This window comes from Girardinichthys multiradiatus, chromosome 5, assembly GCF_021462225.1.
Source record: "Girardinichthys multiradiatus isolate DD_20200921_A chromosome 5, DD_fGirMul_XY1, whole genome shotgun sequence".
NCBI lineage: Eukaryota > Metazoa > Chordata > Actinopteri > Cyprinodontiformes > Goodeidae > Girardinichthys > Girardinichthys multiradiatus.
The window spans coordinates 21,032,905-21,060,730 of NC_061798.1; the positions used below are offsets into that span (position 1 = coordinate 21,032,905).

The following is a 27,826-nucleotide window of genomic DNA, read 5'->3' on the forward strand; positions in this document are numbered from 1 at the left end:
AAGCTATGGACTGGCCCGCCCGTTCCCCAGACCTGAATCCGATTGAGCTCATCTGGGACATCATGTCTTACTCCATCCACCAACGTCACGTTGCACCACAGACTGTCCAGGAGTTGATGGATGCTTTAGTCTAGGTCTGGGAGGAGATCCCTCAGGAGACCATCCACCGTCTCATCAGGAGCATGTCCAGGTGTTGTAGGGAGGTCATACAGACACGTGGAGGCCACACACAATACTGAGCCTCATTTTGACTTGTTTTAAGGACATTACATCAAAGTTGGATCATCCTGTAGTGTGTTTTTCCACTTTCATTTTGTGTGTGACTCCAAATCCAGGCCTCCATTGGTTAATAAATTTGATTTCCATTGATGATTTTTGTGTGATTTTGTTGTCAGCAGATTCAACTTTGTACAGAACAAAGTATTCAATGAGAATATTTCATTCATTCAGATCTAGGATGTGTTATTTGAGTGTTCCATTTATTTTTTTGAGCAGTGTATTTTTACTGATCCGAATATTGCAGTTTTAAATAACTGCTTGAACATTAACGCTCACAGTAAGGTATGGCCGTTATTAATGAGCGCGCGGCCGCGGTACGTCAGCTGAGTGGAGCGCGCGCGGCCCCGTGCCTGGGAACGGGGCGGCGCCTTTCCCTTGTTCGCCATACTTGCATAAGAGCTCCGAGTAACGAACGCACTTACTGCAGAGGCACCTGAAATCACTGCTGCTTTTCTACTTTAAGGTAAGTCTTCACTGTGTTAAGGCCGGTTGATAGCATTTATCTTAATTCTTCTCTGAATCCGTCTCGATGCTGCTCTTCCTCTGACGGTTGATGATAACTTGTCACGCTAGTGCTAGTCGCAGGGTACCGTTAGCTTGGCTGGATTGTTTCCTAGCCGCCAGTGTTTTCTCCCAGTCCCACCCTGTGAAAAGGGGCCGACGCCTTGAAAAGTTAAGCCGTATTTCAAAATGTTAAGTAAACGAATGATTTGTATTTCTTAGTTTTGTGGGTTACTGTTGTGTTGTCGCTGCAGGATTATGGTGTAAAAAGCACAATGTATGCCGGTTTTCTAAAGAAAATCAGTCCTGTTAGCTTGTAGCCATCACACTCATAACATTTAGTGTTTTCAGAGGAGCGGCTTATTTTCATCACTATAGTAGGTATGCGTTTTCTGCTATACTTTCACCTCTAGTTTCTTTTTTATTACCTGAGGGTATCTTAAAACACATGACCAAAATACAAATGAAATGTAACATTCCGTAGCACTGATCCTTTATCAGTCGGCCTATGACCCTTATTTAAGTTCTTTTAGAAAGGTTCGACTATTTTTGATAAATGATAAAGCATTGATGTAGCGCTTATCTAATATTTTTGTATTTTACTTGCAAATAGTCGAGACTCATTTTCAGTGAAGCCTTTTGAGCATTTTTCAGCAAGGTGTGCGTTTTGTTTAAGGATGGGTTATATAGATTTATTATTTACCACAATATATATATTTTTTATTTGTTGTAATTGTAATAAATGGCACTGAATATTGTGTGACAAGTTATTTTAAAAATAATCAGTTGTATGACTTAAAAGTAAATCTGCCTGCAGTCAGAGCATCCCAAACAGTGACTGCTCTAAAGATATAACTTCAGTTACATCATGTAAAGCAATTAACAGCTACATAGCACACGTTAATTTCTTTCGATCGTATTTTCAATTGTATTGATTTTTTTGATACTTTTATCAAACCAACAATGGTGGAAAAAATGTTTAAATGGCAAAAGTAACAATCCCAATTATACTGTCATTTTGTGCCATTACCACATTTAAAATAAAGATAGATATTTTCCATGGTAACAACAAATGACATATTTGCCCATCTCTACCGCCAACAGATGAAAAACGCTCAGGGTAAAGAAATGTGATTTGTGATAAATAGAATATTCAAAACGACAATGTTTCTTCTGAATGCCAAGTTAAAATCATTTGTATAAGAGTTCACTTCTGGTGCTTTGTGCCTTTTTACACATGGGTCAGCATGAGACTGTCATGGCTTTGAGGTATCATGACATTCACACTGAGTTTCTGTAATATAATGTGTACTGTGATCTATTTGCTCTTATTTAAAATAAAAAAGGAGCAATTATTCATTTTGCTGCCAAACCAATGTAGGCTATTGTCAGTTACAATAAAGTCTTTGAAAAGCATTCATTTATTATTTTGACAAATAAGCTTTAGCAAAAAATGTAGCATAAACACCAACTTAATTTTAATGTTAGTTTTCATGTGCTTTTTGTGCAGAATAATGAACCTTTTTCCTTTAGAGCAACATGAGCATAATAAACTTATATTGTGGTTGATGATGAGGCTTTGTTTTTGTTCTTTTTTGTTATTTCAGTATTTCGCTGCTGCATTTTACTGTCAAAATCCTGGTATATATGCGAAGAAACATTCTGCTCACGAAGTTTGTCGTCTGCAATGGCCGAACCTGCCTTTGTCTTTCAAATGTTTGGCACTTTCCAAAGATGAAACTGCAAACCTAATGAGCAAATTGTCTCCTCCCAAAAAGGCTGCTAATGACAACATGCCTAAAGGTGTCATAATAAAATTATTATTTATCAAGTTCTGTTATTTGTACACCCAACACTGGTTTACTCCTCTGTTAGGTGTTTTCTTTTGTGTGCCTGAGCCATAAAATAATCATGGCTTAACAATCAAACCTGTTCCTCAGACCTGTTTGGACACCAGCACTGAACCAGACTGAAAATAAGTGGAACAAGGAGCCATGAGAACTGTTGCCTAAGATCAGCAAAAAAACAAAAAAAAAAGAGATGCAGTAATGTTTGGCTTAGGGATATGGGTTTAAAATTCCATCACAATAACCATAAAAGTGACAATAAAGAGGATTAAATTCATTGCGGTCGGTTTCTAGCAGTAGATTGAAGGTCGTTGACTGTATGTCGCTGCACACAGACAGAACCCCAAAATTGCAAATACTCCTCCTAAACTAAAAACGTTTCAACCAGTTAGGTTCGGTAGGGCAATAGTACAACAAAAAGCACAGAATAACTGGATGGAATCATATCTTGAAATATATCCGTATTTGTTGACACTCATGGAAGCAAGAGTGAATGATGTAAGTTTTGGGTGTTTGCGAACATACTCACTTTATTTTAATTGTGATAAATCACAACTCTTACCAGAATAAGATGTTTTAAGGGATTTGAGAAACACTATTATTAAAGTAGCTGCAGCTTGTAATTGTGTAATATAATCAGTGGAACACAATGAGGTGTCAACACAGGCAGCATGTATATAGGGGCTTGGATATGCAAAACAACAAAGACTGTTTTGTTTTTTTTAGCAATATTTGGCACACCAGCTGATGTCTTCAGTTTCCTGTCCTGTTCAGTGGTCAGGCTGAGTGTTTCCACAAAGAGCTGGGTGTGGTGATTCTCATAGGATCACTGTGTGACCTTCAAATGCCATGTTGACACTTTATATGACAAGACAAAGCAGCTTTCTATAAAATGGTCCTGTTGATTATTGTACTCATCACGATTACCATAGCACAAATAAATAAGCAAATTTGGATGGTTAAGAAATTAATGTTCTTTAAAGAATTCATGGTGGAATCTCAAAGAGGGCATAAATTATCAATGTTGCTTATTATTTTAATACTACTAGAGAGATGATTGTTCTTCCTTAAGCCCTTTCTATTGAAAAGAAAAATAAAAGCGCTGAATTTAAAGTCATCAGTTACATAACGCATTCACTCTAAAGGCTACTCTGTTGCCAGGATCTCACTTGGTTATCTATCTATCTAGTCAGTCATTTTCTACCGCTTATTCCATAGTGGGTCACAGGGGAGCTGGTGCCTATCTCCAGCAGTCTATGGGTGAGAGGGCAGGGTACACCCTGGACAGGTCGCCAGTCCATCACAGGGCAACACACAAACAACCATGCACACACTCATTCATACACCTAAGGGCAATTTAGAGTTACCAATAAACCTAACAGGCATGTCTTTGGACTGTGGGAGGAAGCCGGAGTACCCGGTGAGAACCCACGCATGCACGGGGAGAACATGCAAACTCCATGCAGAAAGACCCCAGGCTGGGAATTGAACCCAGGACCTTCTTGCTGCAAGGCAACAGTGCAACCAACTGCACCACCGTGCAGCCCACAGCCCCCATGAAACATTTAGACTTTTATTTTTTAGAAGTCTCTCTGAGCTTTGTTTTGAAAGGCCAACATCATCCCTTTTTATCCCTGGTTTAGTTCTGTTAGTCATGTGGAACCTACTTTGCAATAATCTAAGATATGATTTTTTTTTGTAGACTAGCTGTAAACTCTATTTTGAAAGTCAAATCTGATTGATGGTTGGGCTAATGTAGTATTCAAAACTTTCTCTAATAAGAAACCAACATGTACAGGGAGAACATGCAAACTCCATGCAGAAAGACCCCAGGCTGGGAATTGAACCCAGGACCTTCTTGCTGCAAGGCAACAGTGCTACCAACTGTGCCACCGTGCAGCCTAGATATCTATATATATCTATATAGATAGATAGAGCCTTGATCTAAATACTGTCTTGCAGGTTTGAGGTTTTATTATGCAAAATGGTGGACTGATTTTAATATGAAAGGAATTTTTTAATGGAATATCTGCAGTCAATTATTCCAAGTGGCCCGTTCTGCTCCTGGGCTGAATAGGTATATAATAAGTGACATGTCAGGTCACTTTGTGTGCAGAAAAGATCTGTAAGCCTGCTCCAGCTTTGTACAAAGTTGTGTTAAGGTTTACCTCTTAAGACTGTTTTATCACAAAGAACATGCAGGAAAAAGGCCATAAATCTCTTGACTTGGTCAAATTTTTTTTCTGTTAAAAGATGAAATGTGTCGAGGTTTTTGTAGAAGGATGAAGAAAAGGCAGGAGGGAAATATACAATATATGTGGTAAATTTTTTTTTTTTAATCTATGCCGGAGCATGTTCAGCAGCACAGCTTTTTCGCTACTGCTAGTTGGGTTTTGACATTCCTCTCATGACTGCTAACTTGGGCAGTTCAGATAGAATCAGGACAAAAGTGTGCACAGAAAGTCACACTTTATTTGGGATGAAGAATCATGGTGGTCAGTTTTCTGTGTAGAATGTTTAAAGGATTTCTTTTTAAACTTAACCTATCAGCACATGTGGTACAACTGTCACCATCCTTGTGCTAAGCTACTGCTGACTTATAGATGTCAGAAAAATCTTCATTCCAGGGGAATGTTTCACATTTCATTTGGAAGCTAAGGTATCAGCTCACAATCCATGTTGCTTGAGGTCCATTCTGAAGCTTCCACAGCCAAGGAGGGTTTAGGGAGCCATCTCATCTGCTGGTGATGGTCCAAATTTACCGCAGCTGTCTATAAGGACATTTTACATGACTTCATACTCCCCTCTGCTAACAAGCTTTATGGAGATGCTGATCAAATTTTTAATTGACTACACTGCCAACAGTACCAATACCTGCTTTTAATGAACGTGGTAACATTTGGCATGAATGGACAGCTACAAGCCTGACCCACCCTCTATAGAACCCATGGTCAAGAGGTGCCTGAGGCATCAGATCCACGATACAGATGAGCTGAAGGTTGCTAATGAAGCAAAGCCTTCTGTGACCTTCGCAGTCCCCTGAAAACGATAGAAAGTTTGTGGGACTACCTGAAGACAGCAGAGGACTCTGATGATCTAGAGCGATCGTACAAAGAGAAATGGTCAGAGGTCCCTCTGTCTGCATGCTCCAAGCGTAGAAAATATTATCAAAGTAATGCTAAATGCTATCCTGTTGGCTAAAGGGCAACTGTACAATGTATTGACAGCAGTGGTACCAACAATTACGCCAGAGTGATGGTGGTTAAATATTTAATTTCTGTTTTTTTAGCCACTGTAAGAAAATGTGTGCAATTATGTTACTGCAGTAGATAAATTTATTTTAGTGCTAAACAATGGGCCCAGCACTGTAAATAGAACAATAAGGCTTTACTGTAGGGTTGAGATCAGGGTGAATTTACTTGGAAAAATGAATTAAAGGCTTGTTGAGCAATAACATAGTTGTCTCCTTGAAATGCCAGAAAATGGTTTCCACCAATTGTTAAACCCATTTTGGCTTGTAGCTTGGTGCAGTTTGATCAAATGCTCTGTTGTGCCTGACCGACTGTCCAACAGTCAAGGATCTTTGGTTTATCAATGACTGAAGCAGATAAGACATGGCTATAACAATGGGACTGCAGCCAATCATTTCCACCATCTTTATAACCTAGTAATAAACCTAAGATTCCTAAATAATCTCCACAAAATCTGGAGTATTCTCAGCATTCCATAAACTGAAATTCCCCAAAAACAGCTATAATGTTCTCCTTTCCCATATTACCACTTGTACATTTTTGATGTGCACAGAACTGTCCTGTATGCTCCTCACAGGACTGCTTTAGCCGTTTACTATGCTGGAGTATCTACAGTATCTTTATTAAAGACGCAGCCTGCACCAAGACAGTAACTCGAAATAATCTACACAAATCACACAGATTTAAATATTTAGACTGGATTGCTTCAGTCTCCCAGCATGGCTCTGGGGGTGTTGCATGCTGCGGATGGGATGGCTGTAGCGTGAATGTTAAGACTCTTGGAGTAAACAAAGCACTTCCTGCTTTTGTTACTCACTCTGTTCCTGCAAGGGAAATAATTCTAGAGTTGACCTCCTGAGCTCTTCCATGGGGAAGTGCAGAAGGAGCCAGTTACTTGTTTTCATAAGAGCTGGTTGTTTTGGCAGCAGTTTAAATTGTTAATCCATGCTTTGGAGCCTTCATTCTGGATGTAAGGTGTGTGGCTTTATGAGAACAAAGGAAATATTGTTAATGTTTTCAGGTAATCCATTTTATTTTTTAGGGAAAAAAACAAATAAAATGTACAGCTTACAAATATAAATAGAAGTGCATGTAATAAGTGTGTAAAATGTCTTTTCTTGTTTTAATGCCCCTGCTGGCTCATGTTTGTCATTCCAGAGTAGCTCAGTCCTTTTCCCATGACCTAGACATAGTGAAGGCCAGCGAGGGCCTCGTCACTTCCTGCAGGAGAAGCTTTCTATCATGTGATGCATGACACCTAATTCAATTCATGACTCGTGCTGATGACGTTTTTTCAGCGATGTTATCCCGAAACAGAGTTAGGGCAGCAGCATGGAGATAAATGATGCTTTTTGCAGAACCTGACAGCAGCAGACCAGAGGTATCAAAGTACTGAATACAGAGCCTTTTCCATCCGCATTTGAAACTCATGTGATTATATTTCTATATAGATTGGTCGTTTGGTTGCAGTTCTGCACACTCCTACAATTTTGATTCTCAGCTGGTTTTGCTGCTATGTGTCCCCCCCCCACCCCAGACATGGCTGAGGATGAGGTGACCCCGGAGCAGCTAGCAGCCATCGCCGCCGAAAATGAGGAGCCGGAGCCAGTGAACTACAAGCCACCAGCGCAGAAGTCTGTGAAAGAGATCCAGGAGCTGGATAAAGACGATGAAAGTCTACGCAAATACAAAGAAGCCCTGCTTGGCCCCGGGGTCACCGAAGCTGGTAATGTTAGAATATTTTTACGTCTGTGTGTATGATGGTGGTGGCGGGGGGGCATGCAAAGGTCCTCTTGTTGAACACGTTTCTAGAGTTTATAATGGTTTAAGAAGCTTAAATCCCAAATCTCTTTGGGTGTTGAAAACTGCTTTTGCTGTGGGATTGTTAGAAACGAGGCTGATTGACAAAGACTCGGCTGGTGTGCTGTTTTTATCTTTAGTAAAACAAAAAAACTCAAGAACTAAACATTTGCTCTGCAGCAGGTTTTTAGTCTTTATAGAAAAGATTATTTTTGCTGTGTGAGTTGATGTCTTTTTATGAGGGGTTTGCAAGTTAACCTTGTTTGTGTGGTGAAAAGCATTAAAAAACTTATAATTACTGAAGTGTGTATATAATTGGCAACTTAACTTTGTTACCATATAACTTTTGCCAAAAATATTTGTAAAAAAAACTGTTAAAGTAGGGAATAAACATATAAAGCTACAATATGTAAATTTACCAACTTTGAAGCTACATTTTTTTCTTTGAAAAGCAGCAATGTGTGTTTTCAGCTGGCATGTGAACTGGTAGGATGAGTAACGTGCTGTACAAGATGCAGCTAAAATGGGCATAATCCTCAAAGTTGTGTTTTGATTTATTGTCAGGTTAATTAAAATTAAAATCTTATCTGTCTGACAGATTCCAGTTTGTTCATGTAAATGATAAATCATCTTTAATCTCCAGGGTTAATTGTGGAGTACCACAGGGTTCAGTATTTGGGCCAATTTTCTTTACTATATATACAGGTCCTTCTCAAAAAATTAGCATATTGTGATAAAGTTCATTATTTTCTATAATGTAATGATGAAAATTTAACATTCATATATTTTAGATTCATTGCACACTAACTGAAATATTTCAGGTCTTTTATTGTCTTAATACGGATGATTTTGGCATACAGCTCATGAAAACCCAAAATTCCTATCTCACAAAATTAGCATATTTCATCCGACCAATAAAAGAAAAGTGTTTTTAATACAAAAAACGTCAACCTTCAAATAATCATGTACAGTTATGCATTCAATACTTGGTCGGGAATCCTGTTGCAGAAATGACTGCTTCAATGCGGCGTGGCATGGAGGCAATCAGCCTGTGGCACTGCTGAGGTCTTATGGAGGCCCAGGAAGCTTCGATAGCGGCCTTTAGCTCATCCAGAGTGTTGGGTCTTGAGTCTCTCAACGTTCTCTTCACAATATCCCACAGATTCTCTATGGGGTTCAGGTCAGGAGAGTTGGCAGGCCAATTGAGCACAGTGATACCATGGTCAGTAAACCATTTACCAGTGGTTTTGGCACTGTGAGCAGGTGCCAGGTCGTGCTGAAAAATGAAATCTTCATCTCCATAAAGCTTTTCAGCAGATGGAAGCATGAAGTGCTCCAAAATCTCCTGATAGCTAGCTGCATTGACCCTGCCCTTGATAAAACACAGTGGACCAACACCAGCAGCTGACACGGATCCCCAGACCATCACTGACTGTGGGTACTTGACACTGGACTTCTGGCATTTTGGCATTTCCTTCTCCCCAGTCTTCCTCCAGACTCTGGCACCTTGATTTCCGAATGACATGCAGAATTTGCTTTCATCCGAAAAAAGTACTTTGGACCACTGAGCAACAGTCCAGCTGCTTCTCTGTAGCCCAGGTCAGGCGCTTCTGCCGCTGTTTCTGGTTCAAAAGTGGCTTGACCTGGGGAATGCGGCACCTGTAGCCCATTTCCTGCACACGCCTGTGCACGGTGGCTCTGGATGTTTCTACTCCAGACTCAGTCCACTGCTTCCGCGGGTCCCCCAAGGTCTGGAATCGGCCCTTCTCCACAATCTTCCTCAGAGTCCGGTCACCTCTTCTCGTTGTGCAGCGTTTTCTGCCACACTTTTTCCTTCCCACAGACTTCCCACTGAGGTGCCTTGATACAGCACTCTGGGAACAGCCTATTCGTTCAGAAATTTCTTTCTGTCCCTCAGGAATCTTTTGCAGGTGTTTAGAGTTAACTCGTTGATTCAGATGATTAGGTTCATAGCTCGTTTAGAGACCCTTTTAATGATATGCTAATTTTGTGAGATAGGAATTTTGGGTTTTCATGAGCTGTATGCCAAAATCATCCGTATTAAGACAATAAAAGACCTGAAATATTTCAGTTAGTGTGCAATGAATCTAAAATATATGAATGTTAAATTTTCATCATGACATTATGGAAAATAATGAACTTTATCACAATATGCTAATATTTTGAGAAGGACCAGTATGCTTCCAATAGGTAAAATTATCAGGCAGCATAGGATGAATTTTCACTGTTACGCTGATGATACTCAGCTTTACTTATCCATAAATCCTGATGAACCCAATCAGTTAGATAGACTACAAGCATGTCTTGAAGACATAAAAACTTGGATGACTTCAAATTTTCTGCTTCTGAATTCAGACAAGACAGAAGTTGTCGTCTTTGGACCGGAGTCTTTAAAAAAGAAACTGCTTAGTCAATCACTTAACCTGGACGGCATTAAATTGACCTCCAATAATAAAGTAAAAAACCTTGGTGTTATTTTTGACCAGGACATGTCATTTAAATCCCATATTAAACAGGTTTCTAGGATTTCCTTCTTTCATCTCTGGAACATTGCCAAAATTAGAAATATCCTATCCAGGAGTGATGCTGAAAAACTAGTCCATGCATTTGTTACTTCAAGGTTGGACTATTGTAACTCTTTACCATCAGGATGTCCACAAAATGCAGTTCAAAGGTTTCAGCTGATTCAAAATGCTGCAGCAAGAGTTCTGATGAAAATTAAAAAGAGTGATCATATTTCTCCTACTTTAGGTTCCCTTCATTGGCTCCCTGTTAAATCCAGAAGAGAATAAAAAATTCTCCTCCTCACATATAAAGCCCTTAATGATTTAGCTCCATCATACATCAGAGATCTGATTGTTCCATATGTTCCTAACAGAGCACTTCGTTCTCAGACTGCAGGTTTACTGGTGGTTCCTAGAGTCTCTAGAAGTAGAATGGGAGGCAGATCCTTTAGTTATTAGGCTGCTCTCCTGTGGAACCAGCTCCCGGTTTTGGTCCGTGAGGCAGACACGCTGTCTACTTTTAAGTCTAGGCTTAAAACTTTCCTTTTTGATAAAGCTTATAGTTAGAGTGACTTAGGTTATCAGGGAGGGAGCCTTCCTCCCTCCCTGTTGGTTGGAGTAAGGGGGAGTGAGGTTTAGCCTAAACCGGCTCAGTTATGGTTGAGGTGCAAACACACCCTCCATTTCTGCTACCTGTATGACCCTCTCTCTTTTCCAATGGTTATAATCAGTCTGACAGAGTGAGGTATCCCGATCCTTGTGGTTTCTAGTATAACAATGACCATCAGTGGGAGCCTTTGTGGGGTGCCTTGAGACGACATTGTTGTAAATAAGTGTCATTTAACTAAATAATCTGAACTGAAACTATCTGTGTAGTTATGCTGCTATAGGCTTAGGCTGCTGGGGGACATAATGACCACTTTCATCCTCTTTGCTACATTCTCACACTACTCTCCAATTTTACATTATTTGCTGTTATTTCAGCTTTTAACCTTGTTCTCACTTTTCTCTTCCTAGAAGCCACACCTGGCCTGGCTCTGTGTCTACCTGTGACACCTTTCTGGAGAGGGGAATCGTCCGAGCTTCTGCTGGCAACAACTTAATGCTCACCCTCTATTGATGATCCACATAGCCCTGTCTTTTAGTGTTTAACCCTTTCTCTCTCCTAGACATGGAAATTGACTGAGCTTTTACTGTAACTAACTCTATGTGCTCTCTTTCAGACTCTAACCTTGAAAACTGGCTCAGAGTTTATCTGTTCTTTCTTTCTAGGTGAAATGACTAAAGGAGCTACAGGGGTTGGACAATGAAACTGAAACACCTGTCATTTTAGTGTGGGAGGTTTCAGGGCTAAATTGGACCAGCCTGGTAGCCAGTCTTCATTGATTGCACATTGCACCAGTAAGAGCAGAGTGTGAAGGTTCATTTAGCAGGGTAAGAGCACAGTTTTGCTCAAAATATTGAAATGCACACAACATTATGGGTGATATACCAGAGTTCAAAAGAGGACAAATTGTTGGTGCACGTCTTGCTGGCGCATCTGTGACCAAGACAGCAAGTCTTTGTGATGAATCAAGAGCCACGGTATCCAGGGTAATGCCAGCATACCACCAAGAAGGATGAACCACATCCAACAGGATTAACTGTGGACGCAAGAGGAAGCTGTCTGAAAGGGATGTTCGGGTGCTAACCCGGATTGTATCCAAAAAACATAAAACCACGGCTGCCCAAATCACGGCAGAATTAAATGTGCACCTCAACTCTCCTGTTTCCACCAGAACTGTCCGTCGGGAGCTCCACAGGGTCAATATACACGGCTGCTATAGCCAAACCTTTCGTCACTCATGCCAATGCCAAACGTCGGTTTCAATGGTGCAAGGAGCGCAAATCTTGGGCTGTGGACAATGTGAAACATGTATTGTTCTCTGATGAGTCCACCTTTACTGTTTTCCCCACATCCGGGAGAGTTACGGTGTGGAGAAGCCCCAAAGAAGCGTACCACCCAGACTGTTGCATGCCCAGAGTGAAGCATGGGGGTGGATCAGTGATGGTTTGGGCTGCCATATCATGGCATTCCCTTGGCCCAATACTTGTGCTAGATGGGCGCGTCACTGCCAAGGACTACCGAACCATTCTTGAGGACCATGTGCATCCAATGGTTCAAACATTGTATCCTGAAGGCGGTGCCGTGTATCAGGATGACAATGCACCAATACACACAGCAAGACTGGTGAAAGATTGGTTTGATGAACATGAAAGTGAAGTTGAACATCTCCCATGGCCTGCACAGTCACCAGATCTAAATATTATTGAGCCACTTTGGGGTGTTTTGGAGGAGCGAGTCAGGAAACGTTTTCCTCCACCAGTATCACGTAGTGACCTGGCCACTATCCTGCAAGAAGAATGGCTTAAAATCCCTCTGACCACTGTGCAGGACTTGTATATGTCATTCCCAAGACGAATTGACGCTGTATTGGCCGCAAAAGGAGGCCCTACACCATACTAATAAATTATTGTGGTCTAAAACCAGGTGTTTCAGTTTCATTGTCCAACCCCTGTACATCCAGTAACATTTACTTTTCCTTCCCATAGAAAGGACTTCTGGATCAGTGCTTCTGTGTTCTTTTTGAGTCTCTGCTCTGTTCTCTCAAACCCCTAGTCGGTCGTGGTAGATGGCCGCACACATTGAGCCTGGTTCTGCAGGAGGTTTCTTCCTGTTAAAAGGGAGTTTTTCCTCTCCACTGTCGCTACATGCATGCTCAGTATGAGGGATTGCTGCAAAGTCAACGCCAGTGACTGTCCACTGTCTCTACATGCTCATCCAGGAGGAGGGAATGCTGCAAGTCACTGACTGGATGCAATCTGCTGGGTTTCCTTAGACAGAAAAACTTTTTATCCAATTTGAATAAATAACTGAATCTGACTGCACTGTTCAATGGTTAGGATTAATTGAAATGTATGTAACTGACTGTTGTAAAGAGTCTTGAGATGACATGTGTTGTGAAATGGTGCTATATTAATAAAACTGAATTGAATTGAATTATGGCCTTACTGACACAGTTAAGCCCAGAAGTATTCATACAGACAGATATACATTTAGAAGTATTCAACCAAGAAGTTTGTTTTTGATGGGAATTGAGGCAGGCTTCTTTCAAATGATGTAAATGAGTTATAAAAAGGTTTCATTTTATGTTCATTTTATTAAAAAATGGCAGGATGAAAATTATTTATACCCTTCCTAATAATTATTATAACTAGTTTTGTTGGCATTATAGCAATCAAGCCCTTTTGCTGACCAGCTTTTTGCATGTTTCCACTGGTACTTTGACTATTTGTGGTACTGAGGTCCATGTCTTTGAGGTTGGAAGGCCTCCTTGCAATCACCCTAATTTCTAAAAATCCCTCCACAGATTCTCTGAGTCAGGTCGGGCTTCTGGTTGGGTCACACCAAAATATTATCACATTCAGTCAGAAGAAATATGTTGGAAAATTAATTTAAACCTAGGTCTGCCTAAAGTATGAATAATTTTGAGCTTCCTTTTGAGGTAGTTGTCCAGGTAAACCTTGGCTACAGGTTGTTCAGATGCTGCAATCCTTCAGCCTAAACCATGAATCTGTTTTGTTTCTAAATATTTACTTTCATTGCAGAAAACTGAAACCTAATTAAGAGAATGTCTCGAGTACAGCAGCAGTGTCTTAGTTTGTGCTCCCCAGAGCTCACACATTCGAACTGATACAGGACTCTCATCATGTGCAGGCCTTGTGTGATGCTACGACTACTGGATTACTAAATGCTGGAAGGATTTCAGAACAGCTTTAAAGAACTAAGAAACATTAACAATAATCTCTGGGATATGTGCACAGAGGTCTGGGCGAGCACATTAGAACAAATCACTTTCACCACAGCACCTCTGAGCTGCTAGTTGTCACCAGCTATACAGATTTTTCAGATTGGTGTAAACGTGCGTAAAGACCCTCTCTCTGTGCCTCCAGACTCTTCCTCTGTGGTGTTTAATCCCAAGTTTATGGCATTCTGTGTCTTTGCCCACCGTTCTTTTCATTATCTGCCATCTCCATCACACATGATCAGAAATTGGAGCATGTGCAGCCACAATATTTGTCCCTTCATGATGCATGTGACCCCTGTTGTTTTATGAGATAATGAAAGCATCGTCAAAAAATTTGCCAACATTTTTTTTTTTGAATAATTATTTCAGTTCAAGTTTGTGTCTTCATAGGGAAGCGTACCAATTTCCTACATTTCTGGAGACAAATTCCGACATTTCCCACACTACTGCCATGGCGTGTTTGGAAGGGGAGCCAAATTGCTGTGTTGCTTTGAAAAATCAAAAAGAAAAGATGATGATATTGAAGGCCATTAAACCAGACTGGGGACGAAGAAGGGCAATATCTGTCATAGGCCCAGCGTCACTGGGCAGTGTGTCACATATTAAACAGTGTGTGGAGATTTTTTCCCGCCGAGTAGTTTGTGTGACCGCCTACGCCATCATAAATATTTAGCGTTGCACGGACATGTCTGGGAGACGTCCTTGCGACTATGTCCTTTACTCAGATGTTGCCCTTAGGTGTGAGGAGTGTGCATGTGTGATTGTCTGTCCTGTGTGTCTGTGATGGACCAGCAACTTGTACAGGTAGCCCACCTCTCGCCCATTGACTTGTGGAGTCGGGACACCACCTATGAGCTGGAGGCCACATGAAGTTTGGAGGTCCGTAGGGATTGACTCTGCAGAAAGTTGATGATCTCTGTGCACTATGAGCCACAGCATTTGCTGACAGGACTGTGGGATTTTAAATGGCCTACCTCTTTGTGACGGAGTTGCTGTTGCTCCCAGTCACTTCCACTTTGTTTATAATACAACTTACACTTCATTGTGGAATGTCTAGTAGCGAGAAAATTTCATGACTGGACTCTGTGCACACGGGGCATCCTATCAGGGCACCGCGATGGAATTCGCTCCTTAGAGCGACCCATGTTTTCAAGATGACAACCAGTCTAATTTCTCTGTTGCACACTAGTGTCTAGTTGAAGTTGTTTTTGTTATGGGAAGTACGAGTTCGAGCAGCGCTGCATCTGTTAGAAGAGTTGACTATAAAAACATATGCTGTAGGCTCTGATTGACTCTGGAAATGTTGATTTCAAACATTTTATGTCTGTGTGGCGGGTCAAGCAGTAAAAGACAGTCAGGTACAGGTTAAAGTGCAAAAAAAGGGTCTTTTATTTAACCTAGGAAAACAAACTAAGTACTAAAACCGACCTCCCTGACTGAAACAGAAGGGGAACTTATAGTTGGCTGATCAGTCTACACAGACTAAAGAAGGATCAAACACATAAAACCCTAACTAAAACTAACACAAGCAAGTCCCATTTCTCCCCGATGGTCCTGAGTTGTGATATGAACCAATTTGCAGGTCTCCACATTGGCTTGGTCCCCCCCTTTTCCACCTCTTTGTTCAGCCACAGGAATGAAGCAGCTGCCACTGAAGTAACTCAAAAAACACAAAGGATTAAATCAAAAAGTACACACATGACAAGGTAAATTAACATGTGCACACCTTTTATAATGCAGTGCCATGTTTTGTAAAACCAATTCTAAACCAAGACAGTTCTTTATTAATCTGTAAATTAAGTCCTATATTTAAAGAAAGTGTAGTGAAATGTGTAATTCTCTACTGTAGCAGTGTGATGGTGGATAGAAATGACCTAATATGTGTGACCATAACTGCAGCCATCCCAGTCCGCCATGTCTCTCCCAGTAAAGCATGACCAATGTTTGTTTCATTAGCATTGCCCGAAAAAAATAGTTATATCTGGAAAAGGCCTTTGTCAGTGTAGTTTTCATCAGAAAATATGTTTGTCTGTTTTTTTTTTTTAATCTCATACAGATCCACATGCTCCCAATGTCCAGGTGACCCGTATGGCACTGGTCTGTGAAAGCGCACCGAATCCTCTGGTCCTGGACCTGCAAGGTGAGTCCCATTTATCAACCAAATTACACAATGTTTTTTTTTTCCTGCATGAAAATGTCCATTCAGAAGACTACTAGAGGTCCAAATGCAGCCAAACATTTGAAGTTAAGCTCTTGTGTAATAGCAACAATACTTCCAACACATCCCCACACATCTCCTTGTTCTGAGTCCAACTTCCAAGTGCTCATAAACTTATTTTACAGAGTTGAAGTCATTCATTCCCAGTGGAAGGTCTCCAGCTGGCCACGATTTAAATCAGTCCAGAACGTTCTGTACTGTGTCCGCTGTTCTCTGCATCACCGAAGCTTTATGAAAGTTTTATCTAATTATGACAGCCTGCTCTAGATATAATAGAAACAATGCTGACTTCGTGTCAGATTTTCAATATTTCCACTGAATCTTAGGGCCACTTAAGACCAAAGGTAATTCTGATATGCTTAACTTGAGAAGATCCGCATATGTATTCTGTTCAAGGTAGGAAATGTCCTAATGCCAAATATTTTACGACGTTGGGATGCAAAAATTTGGCAAAACAAATTACAGCTTAATTTTTCTCCCCATTGTGTGCTCTTGTAGCACTGCACAACAGAAAGCAGTAAACGGTGGGCTACATTTACATTTGATATACTGAACAAGATGTATGAATAATGTACTTTAACTCCTCTTTACAAACAATTGTCTTAACAAAATGAATTTTATTTCTAGGGTTTATGTCCATTAAAAAATTTGAACTGTCTTGTTTGTGAAGACGCAGTAAGAATCTGCTGAGGATGAGTTGTATTAACTTAGTCATTGATTATGATGAGTTAAAGCAGACTCGTGATATTTATAAAGTATATAAAGTAATGGCAGCTAGAGATGCTGTAAACTCAGTTTAAATCAGCAGTCTGAGATCATATATTTTAGATTCATTGCACACTAACTGAAATATTTCAGGTCTTTTATTGTCTTAATACGGATGATTTTGGCATACAGCTCATAAAAACCCAAAATTCCTATCTCACAAAATTAGCATATCATTAAAAGGGTCTCTAAACGAGCTATGAACCTAATCATCTGAATCAACGAGTTAACTCTAAACACCTGCAAAAGATTCCTGAGGCCTTTAAAACTCCCAGCCTGGTTCATCACTCAAAACCCCAATCATGGGTAAGACTGCCGACCTGACTGCTGTCCAGAAGGCCACTATTGACACCCTCAAGCAAGAGGGAAAGACACAGAAAGAAATTTCTGAACGAATAGGCTGTTCCCAGAGTGCTGTATCAAGGCACCTCAGTGGGAAGTCTGTGGGAAGGAAAAAGTGTGGCAGAAAACGCTGCACAACGAGAAGAGGTGACCGGACCCTGAGGAAGATTGTGGAGAAGGGCCGATTCCAGACCTTGGGGGACCTGCGGAAGCAGTGGACTGAGTCTGGAGTAGAAACATCCAGAGCCACCGTGCACAGGCGTGTGCAGGAAATGGGCTACAGGTGCCGCATTCCCCAGGTCAAGCCACTTTTGAACCAGAAACAGCGGCAGAAGCGCCTGACCTGGGCTACAGAGAAGCAGCACTGGACTGTTGCTCAGTGGTCCAAAGTACTTTTTTCGGATGAAAGCAAATTCTGCATGTCATTCGGAAATCAAGGTGCCAGAGTCTGGAGGAAGACTGGGGAGAAGGAAATGCCAAAATGCCAGAAGTCCAGTGTCAAGTACCCACAGTCAGTGATGGTCTGGGGTGCCGTGTCAGCTGCTGGTGTTGGTCCACTGTGTTTTATCAAGGGCAGGATCAATGCAGCTAGCTATCAGGAGATTTTGGAGCACTTCATGCTTCCATCTGCTGAAAAGCTTTATGGAGATGAAGATTTCATTTTTCAGCACGACCTGGCACCTGCTCACAGTGCCAAAACCACTGATAAATGGTTTACTGACCATGGTATCACTGTGCTCAATTGGCCTGCCAACTCTCCTGACCTGAACCCCATAGAGAATCTGTGGGATATTGTGAAGAGAACGTTGAGAGACTCAAGACCCAACACTCTGGATGAGCTAAAGGCCGCTATTGAAGCATCCTGGGCCTCCATAAGACCTCAGCAGTGCCACAGGCTGATTGCCTCCATGCCACGCCGCATTGAAGCAGTCATTTCTGCCAAAGGATTCCCGACCAAGTATTGAGTGCATAACTGTACATGATTATTTGAAGGTGGACGTTTTTTGTATTAAAAACACTTTTCTTTTATTGGTCGGATGAAATATGCTAATTTTGTGAGATAGGAATTTTGGGTTTTCATGAGCTGTATGCCAAAATCATCCGTATTAAGACAATAAAAGACCTGAAATATTTCAGTTAGTGTGCAATGAATCTAAAATATATGAATGTTAAATTTTCATCATTACATTATAGAAAATAATGAACTTTATCACAATATGCTAATATTTTGAGAAGGACCTGTATTAGATTCATATTTATTTGTGTGTGTCTGCAACAAGGTACACACACTCCATATGAGAGTTTAATTAAGGTAGGCCTCAAGGGAGAGATTCTGCAGAAGCATAATGTAAGTTAGCGGTTGTAGTTTGCTGAGTTTTTACATTTAATTGTTGAAATAAAACAAATTTTCCACTAATAACTGTTCATTGCACTTAGAAAGTCAGAATCTGCAGCTTAGAGCTCTAAGAAAACCAGCCTGATGGGATCATCTATAGTAAAAACTCCCTTCTGGTTAATTGGGGCATCAGTACTTGTTTAATTTCTGGCCCAAATTCCCATTGGGTTCTTTCTCTTCTGATTCTGAAATGAAACAGAAACTTCTCTTATTGCCTTCCTGGGTTCCTTGACATTTTTAGTGTTTTCATTTTTGATCCCCTCACAAAAATTCATTATACCTTTTTAAACTAAGCAGATCAGTCTGTGTCCCTTCAGCATTGATTTGTGCAGATGACTCCAGTTTAAAACGCGTTTAGAGTATGCTGCCATAGCAATTTTACTTCCACTTAGTGAAGATATTTACTTTGACTGTAAATCTATTTGCAGATATTGAATGGGGTAAAACACTGTTCTTTATTGTAAGGACTTTTTAACAACTTGGCACAAACATGAAAACGTGATCAAGATTATTGTTGCTGGGATTTTGATTCATGGTTTACATTGAAGCCCCCAAAACAATTCAAATTTAGATTTAGGGTGAAACAAACAATAACTTTTCTGTTGTTTTTTTTCCTGGAAAAAAAGCAACTTTAATTTTCAAAGCTGAGATTTTCAGAGGTTAGAAATTCAGAAAATACACAAACATTTTATGTATTGCGAAGACTGAAGTTTATAATGGCATTAAGAGAGAAATAAAAACACCAAGGTGATCAGAATCAGTGTTGCTGCTCATTTCTGGCACAGAGAACTTCCCCAAAACAAAATCCAGGTTTCTTATGTGAAGATAAATAGTCAACCTTAATGTTTTTTCTAAAAATAAGACTTTTATTGTTGAGAATGGCATTCATGAAAGAAATGCCACTAAAATGTTTATCAACATATTTTCCCCAATCTGTGACAGTGAAGCTAAAAGAGACCAGATCAAAAGAAAGTTGTAAATTGTTATGAATCTGCAGCAGAGAGCTGTGTGTTTTTCTGTTACACGATGAGGCCCGTTTTCTGAAAATGCACAACTTTGTGAGGACCCCCTGCTCCTTGTGGGGAACAAAGCCTGGTCCCCATGGGTGAAAATGATGATGTTGGTTTAGAGGTTAGGGTTAGCCAAATTATAAAACCCTGTAGTGTTTAGTATGACGTAGACATTTTTATTATTATTTTTTCTTTTTGGAATTATAGAAAAAAACTCATGTTGGCTTGTGAAAGCCATAAACATCAGGACATTTGCTCTGTGACTTCTGTCCTGGATTCTCATGATGACCCAACCTTTCTTACAGGAGACCTAGAAGCCTTTAAGAAGCAGGCCTTTGTGCTAAAGGAGGGAGTAGAATACAAAATAAAAATCAGCTTTAAGGTAAGAGCTTACGTCAGTGTTTTTACAGAGGGATCTTTCCCTGCCAACATCAGACATAGTTGTATAGTAGCAATAGGGTAATATCCTCAACATTGTACAGTAATGCCTCAAAGACACAGAATCTACTTTGTTTGGTACTGAGACTTTCTAATGTCGTTACCATGGTGACATCCCTGACAGTAGAACAGGTTTGAACTTTGGGGAGAAATGGAGACAATCATTTTACTGTGTGGTTTTCCATCCATTTCAGCTCATTTTATGTATGTGTGCACACTAACCTTTGAGTAATCAAGAGACGATTCACTTTGTAGAAGGAAACAAAATAAAAATATGACCAAACATTTAATTAGACATCGTCACTTTGCCAAATATCTGAGTTAATGTTTGTGTCCTCAGGTGAACAAGGAGATTGTTTCCGGTCTGAAGTATGTGCAGCAGACGTTCAGGAAAGGAATGAAAAGTGAGTCAACAACCTCTGATGTTTTTTTTTTTTTTTTTTTAAGTGATCGTCCACAGACATTGTTCTGCTGTCTCTGAAGCTCAGCAGGCACTATCAAAAGCAAACATTTGTGAGGACTCCCTGCAGCCTTGACCCTCAGAGAGGCTCATCCAGAGCTCTGCGTCTCTTCAAAGGCCTTTTGGCTTTTTCACCACCTGTGGGTAAACTAAAGAAGTGCTCAACAGCGGTCAGTTGGTCTGCGAGTGTTTATTTAAAGGAGATTTCCTACAGAGCATCCAGGCTAAAAAAAGAAAAGCCTTAAAGCAGGGGTGCCCAAGTCCAGTCCTCCAGAGCTACTCTCCTGCATATGTTTAGATGCTCGCCTTCTCCAAAACACCTGAATCAAAAGGCTGAACTCCATCATCAATGTGTCATTCAGCCCTGCAGAGGCCTGGTAATGAGCCACCTGTTTGGTTCAGGTGTGCTGGAGAAGGGACGCAGCTCAGCATCCTTCTCTCCTGCTCACAGTCAAACAGACATCCCACCCTCCTTTGACCCACAGCTTTCCTGTCACACCTCAAATGTTTTATCTTCCATCTCAGCTTTGGACCCTTCTGCTTCTACATGTTTGCCTTCAACCAAATCAGAAGATGCTGATGCTTCCTTTGCCTCCCCCTTCCACCTGTGTGTCTCAAGAAGTCAGGTGAAGATGCAACTGGCGAGACTGAACCGAAAAAATATTGCAGGTCCAGATCATGTCAGCCCAAGAGTCCTGAAGGCCTGTGCAGAGCAGCTCTGTGGGATTCTGCAGCACCTCTTCAACCTTAGCCTGACCCAGATGAAGGTTCTGGTGTTGTGGAAGACCTCCTGTCTTGTTCCGGTACCAAGGAAAACTCACCCATCAGTCCTCAATGACTATAGACCTGTTGCCCTGACATCTCACATCATGAAGGTCCTAGAGAAACTCCTGTTGGCCCACCTGAGTAAGCAAACAGTAAACCATCAGGACCCCCTTCAGTTTGCTTATCACTGTGGAGTTGGAGTTGGAGATGCCATCATACACCTGCTTCAACAAACCCACTGTCATCTGGAAAAAGCCAGTAGCACTGTGAGGATAATGTTCTTTGATTTCTCCAGTGCATTTAATACAATCCAACCTGATTTGCTTTGTCAGAATCTCCAGAAGACTCAAGTGTAGGCCTCAACAATCTCCTGGATCAAAGACTACCTGACAGACCACAGTTTGTGAGACTGAAGGGTTGTGAGTCTAACCAGGTAGTCAGCAGCACAGGAGCACCACAGGGAACTGTACTCTCACCATTCCTTTTCACTCTGTACACCTCAGACTTCCAGTACAAGACAGACTCCTGTCATCTGCAGAAATACTCGGATGATTCTGCAGTCGTGGGGTGGATCAGAGATGGACAAGAAGCTGAGTACAGGAAGGTGGTGGACCACTTTGTGGCATGGTGTGGAAACAATCATCTCATTTTGAACGTGACTAAAACAAAGGGGATGATTGTAGATTTTAAGAGAAACAGGAATAAGTCAAAAACTATTTCTATCATGGGAGAAGAAGTGGAGGTGGTGGAGGAGTATAAATACCTCGGTGTTCACCTGGACAACAGACTGGAGTGGAGATGCAACTGTGAAGCCATCTACAAGAAGGGACAGAGTAAATTGTACTTCTTGAGGAAGCTTAGGACCTTTGGTGTTTGCAGCAAGATGCTGCATATCCTCTATAAGTCTGTTGTGGAAAGTGTGATCTCTTCTACCATCATCTGCTGGGGAAGCAGCATCAGAGCCAGGGACTTAAAAAAGCTCAACATGCTGATGAAAAAGGCTGGTTCTGTTCTGGGGACTCCTCTGGAACCTCTGGAGATCATTGTGCAAAGAAAGATTCTTCATAAATGAAGAACATTATGGAGAACCCTGAGCATCATCTTCATGAGACTGTCCTACAACAACAGAGTGTCTTCAGTCAGAGGCTTCTTCAGATCTGCTGTAAGACGGAGCGCTACAGGAGATCCTTCCTGCCCACAACCATCAGCATCTACAACGGTTCTTTTAGGAAACCTTCATAATATGAGCTACAACAACATTTAATTTCCCTTTGGGATTAATAAAGTATTTTTTAATTGAAAAGTTACAGGATAGCAGCTCTTCAGGATTGAACTTGGGCACCCTGCCTTAAAGTAACTGTTGGTCCCAGTTCTGCTCTACTTTTAAGGGACAAAATTAAAGGTTACTGTTTAAACCTACACCAATGAAACCAGTCAGAACTGAGATGAATAACACTGATCACCTTTCCAATAAAATACTCAGCTGTAAAAAGCTTAGTGCTACAATGTGCATAATATACCATAATAACCACAATATGCCTTTGTTGTTAATTATTAACCTAAAAAACATATCTTCTAATCAACATTCTGAATATGGGGCATTATTTTTGTCTGCTCTGATTCCAGCATGATTCAATATTCAAATCCAGAGTTCAGAAACAGAGAAATCTGGAATTAAAGTCTGGAATTCGTTGGAATTTTGACTGGAAAATGTGGGAGAACCCTGTTTAAAATACAGCACAGTTGCAATATAATTTATTCCAGTAGGTGGCGTGCTTTTAGTTGTCAAATAGAACATTTATTTTAACTTGAGACATGTTTAAACTGGGAAGACATGTGAAGCAGACATGGACAAGAACTCCTTATAATTACAGTTTCCCTGAAAGTTTTATGAACACAGTTTCTTTGAAATTTTAGCTTCTAAATTTGATGCAATGCTGTACTGAAGGTTGCCATGGAAACTTGACAGCCGCTGGGTGTTTGACAAAGATCTTACACTTGAACACATCCAGCAATGATAAAATGGACAGGAAGTTCTAACACTACTGGGTTTCCGTAGAAACGGGGTTCAGATTTGCAGAATATAGAAATCAGACTTTATAAAAAATAAATGGAAAACAATGTAAATGTATTATACATAAGACATGAAAGCAGAGAACAACATGTATCAATCAGTAATGTAATAATGAACAGCGAGGTAATAGTTTTGGTCATTTTAAGTGTAATAAAGCCAATAACAGTAGTTCTTGAGCCAACACTATAAGATTTTGCCAGTATTACATTATTCAAATTTGTACAACAGATAATTTTCAAATGTTCTCTTAAAGCCATAATAAGGAGAGATCATACATATTGTTGTGACTATGAATCTGAATACAAAAATAAGTCAACTCAAAGTCAAACATATTTCAATCAACAAACTCTTTACTATGCTAAAACAATCCAACTAAACTACCAAGCAGAATTAAAGAATAATGAAGACTAATGGGCTATGTACAATATAAACTAGTTGATTAAAGATGGTTGAAACCATGACCAAAAGAGTGATGCAACATTACCATACAATGTTTATGTTTGAGAATCAAGGATTATCTTGAAGAATCTGGAAGTGAAGTTAAGTTAGTCTTGGAACCAACTTAGACAATAATCAGCAAATGTTTAGACAACCAATCAATGCAAGATCAGATAAAATATTATTTTAATCAAATAATGTTTTAAATAATGGTTTGCTGAATAAAACCAACCTTCTGGATGACTAATTCTCAACGGTGTCTCATTAGCTGCCTTTATTTATTAAAATAATATTCAAAGAAATATTAAGGAAGTGGTAAAATATTTAAGGAAATATTTTGGAAAAGAGACAAATCTTTCTGGAGAAATGGGGCTTAATGGTGTTTACTTAGTTATCAAGTTTAGTAAAATAATGTTAGGGAAATATTATATACTGGATTGAAAACTAACAACCTTTCTGGGTAAATATTATTTAGCATCAGAATCAAACACACACCTTTAAAAATACCGTCAATAAAAGGGTTAAAATGCATAAGCGCGGACGGCGCGTTATGATCAATCTTCTGTTTAAAATCACCCTTTAAATAAAGTTTGTCTTAACTTTAAAAACACAAAACTGAGCACGTGGTGAGCAGATATTCTGCTAGCACCAAGATAGCTGAGTTCAACACAAACAAAACCAAACTTTATAAAATGAAAAACGTTCAGATCATTTCACCCTAAATCTCTCTGCCTGAACTCTAACCTCGTTTGAAACGTGTTGAGGAGAAGTTGTCCGGGCGACGACGTTTGAAGAAAGCTCTACGAACAAAATGGTTAGCTTCCCTCCAGAGCAGTGGCTGGGCGGCCACTCTGTCGGGCCGACCAAGCTGCACGTTACCACGGTGATGCGGCTCCTGTTGTCCTCCTCTCAGACTGGGAAAACCGCTCCACTCGGCTTCGTAGAGACAGCGTCTCTACAGGGACTTCTCTGGAACACAGTTTGCTTCTGCAAGCCTCGGAGAGAAAGTCAAACAAAATGCTTATACCTTAATTTCCCCTTTTTATGAATGAATACCGGATACACAAACAGTGATTCACTCGTACTTAACTCAGTGCATAAGATCGCGTGATCTTATGACACCCTTGGATCCAGTGTGAAGAGTTTATGTCTGTTTGCCAGCAAAGAGACATTAGCGCGCTGCCTCCCCGGCCAGCCTCGCACGGAGTCCGGGTGGTAGAGAAATGACCATTAGAAAAGGGGTGTTTTTATACAGCCAGTGGCATCATGGGAAGTCCGCTGCTACCCCCCCACCCCCCTTTTTCAAATGTTGGAAGTAGGTTAAATGCAATTTATTTTGAAAGTTCCAGAAAAGTTTGTACTGCATCTTTCATGTTGTATCTATGGCTGTGGTACCCAACAATATCCTGGATGAATGAACATGAAGGCTATACCATCCACTAAACCTTTTCTGGATGAGCAAAATGCACAAAATATGCAAAAAAGTTTTATTACCAATAAATGTTTTGTTAAACCAGTAACATAATAACCAGCCAACAACATGGGTTACTACATAACTATTTCTGCAAAGATTTATTTAGATGTCACTGTCTTGTAATCATTTGTTGCCTATCAACATTTTGAATACTAAAACATTTTTTAATAAACAGGTTAAATGCATTGCAAGTTTTGTTAGACTGGGTTTTATTGTTCAGTTTTGCTCTGATAATACTGAATGAACCCATTATCTCATGAATTTAAGCTCCGACGCCTCAAAAGTAAGGCAAATTAAACCATTATCACAACATTATCCAGACATAAGATGAGCTTGGGATGTCAGTATCTTGAGATTATGAAAAACATCATGCAGCAAACAAGCTCAGGATCTCGTTCTCTGGGGACACTTATAGACTGAAACACTGATAAACACTGATAAAATTAAGCTTGAGATCTCAGCTTGAGGTAAACGAGAAGTCTCTGGAGAATTTCCTAAAGATGAATATCAGACCCACCATCGTCTGTAGCTGTGGCTCAGGTGCGTAAAGCACGTCGATATTAAACCCCAAAGGAAACAACAATGACAAAGAGAACAAAACATAAAACAGAATAAGCAAAATGTGTCTTTTACTCCCACAGCCATACCAGAGACAGATGTAATACACATGAAGACAAACTGCTAAAGGCATTTTCTGTTTTCTTGACAGTTGATAAAACGGACTACATGGTGGGCAGCTATGGGCCTCGCCCGACTGAATACGACTTCCTGACCACGATGGAGGAGGCTCCTAAAGGCATGCTGGCCCGTGGCAACTACGTCATCAAATCCAAGTTTACTGACGACGATAAGCACGATCACTTGTCCTGGGAGTGGAACCTCAACATCAAGAAAGACTGGAACGATTAAAAAGAGGCCTTTGTGTTTGGGGGGAGTGTGTGATGGGGTGGATCCCTCCACCCCCACCCTCCTCCTTTCCTCATCCTGTGTCCACCATTTCTGCCTTTTTGGTTTTTACTTTGCGTTTCATGCTCTCATGCCTTAGTTCTGGCCTGAATGTCTTAACAAACGCACCCTGCTATCCGTCCATTTCATCACTACCTCCAAGACGTCTCATTGGTTGCACATGACCCTCCTTTGTTCACAGACCTGCTATGTAGCACCAAGCCTCCTCACACCCAGTTCTGGTCCTCCTGATTTTAGCTGCTTGAAGAGATTAACCGTCCCCCTGCCTTCCACCCCGCCCCCAGAATGGTGTCTTCCTCTTTCAGTATGAAGTACATGTGGACAAGCAACTGTACAATCAACTTTTGTTTGCCTTTTTTTTTTTATATCTAATTGTATCAATGGTTGTGTAATGTGACTGTATTCACATGTTAACCAGCTGTTGTGTTCATAGCTAACCCCACCGCATCCACCCTTCCCTCCCTCCCAGTAGCATTCCTTTGCTTGGTGTCTTTTGATACAAGAACCGATACCTGCCTTGTAACAACAGTTCGATCGGAGCTGCTCTGTAGCACCTTCGCTAAATGTATTCACCCCTCCTCCCCCCCCGTATCCAGGGGGTTGGGGCCAAAGTCAACAAGTGAGTGTCGAGTATAAAAGTAGCTGCCTTATGTTTAAGCTTATCAATGTGTCTTCAGTGTATGAGCAGCACTGTTTTAACAGTTGGTCTGTTTCTGAAGGGCTTCGTTTCACTACCATCTGTTGCCCTGCAGTAGTAGAGATTGTTGAACAGGTTACTGGTATGCAGCTCTGCACAAGCCCACTGCCCCCCCCCCCCCCCCAACCGTTCTTAATTAATTCCTGTATGTTCCGACTGCATTGGGGAAAAAAACGTTAATCCAGTTTTGGCACTCTTGCTTCTCCCAGCCATGAGGCCTTAGTACCAAACTACAGTCATGTGTAGGAAAATTAACATTATGTTATTTTGTTTTTGTTGTTGTTCCCTTTTGCCTTATTGTGCACCATTCCCACTACATTGCTCATTCAGATTGTTAAGAGGAGGTGTGGAGGAGGCTGAGCCAGGCACCGTCTGCTGCTGCCGCCGCCACTGCCGGAGACCTCGGCGGTGTCTGGTCTCAACCTGCTGACTGACGGGGCCTCGAGCCTTTTAACATGAGCGACCCACCCAGAACACAATATCAGGTGACACTAAACTAACTAATAATGTTAAATGAAATTAACTCGTACTGTACCAGAACATCTGGATGCAAAACACTTTCTTCATATTGCTATGTATTCCTGCACCATACATTCCTTCACATTGTACAGTTTCTATGAAAACGCTGGCATGCTGGTGGGGTTGTATATTATATCATCATTCGTGGTTGCTCTTGTTGGTCAATAAAGATTTTGCTCAACTTGGTCTCTGATGCAGTGTTTTGCAGGGAAG

The 27,826-nt window shown here is 40.8% G+C and overlaps 1 protein-coding gene across 2 annotated transcripts; it reads left to right on the top strand.

The window, feature by feature from the left end:
• The first annotated feature begins 602 nt into the window (after positions 1-602).
• On the top strand, positions 603-27,794 carry LOC124868722 (rho GDP-dissociation inhibitor 1-like). 2 transcript variants are annotated; one of them, XM_047366245.1, is made up of 7 exons: positions 684-742; positions 7,177-7,259; positions 7,416-7,604; positions 16,108-16,191; positions 20,088-20,164; positions 20,561-20,624; positions 26,141-27,794. In XM_047366245.1, the coding sequence occupies exons 3-7, from the start codon at positions 7,418-7,420 to the stop codon at positions 26,338-26,340; spliced, it is 612 nt and encodes a 203-aa protein (XP_047222201.1). In that variant the 5' UTR covers positions 684-742; positions 7,177-7,259; positions 7,416-7,417; the 3' UTR covers positions 26,341-27,794. The 2 variants fall into 2 exon arrangements, with proteins under 2 accessions (XP_047222200.1, XP_047222201.1); XM_047366244.1 differs by lacking the exon at positions 7,177-7,259 and having other exon boundaries at positions 603-742.
• The last annotated feature ends 32 nt before the right edge of the window (positions 27,795-27,826 follow it).

What these genes read in the sequence shown, in the direction of transcription:
- LOC124868722 (XM_047366244.1), top strand. Translation starts at nt 7,418, where the DNA reads ATGGCTGAGGATGAGGTGACCCCGGAGCAGCTAGCAGCCATCGCCGCC. An exon ending in CCCCGGGGTCACCGAAGCTG is followed by an intron (nt 7,605 to 16,107) that starts GTAATGTTAGAA and finishes AATCTCATACAG; the next exon opens with ATCCACATGCTCCCAATGTC. An exon ending in TCTGGTCCTGGACCTGCAAG is followed by an intron (nt 16,192 to 20,087) that starts GTGAGTCCCATT and finishes CCTTTCTTACAG; the next exon opens with GAGACCTAGAAGCCTTTAAG.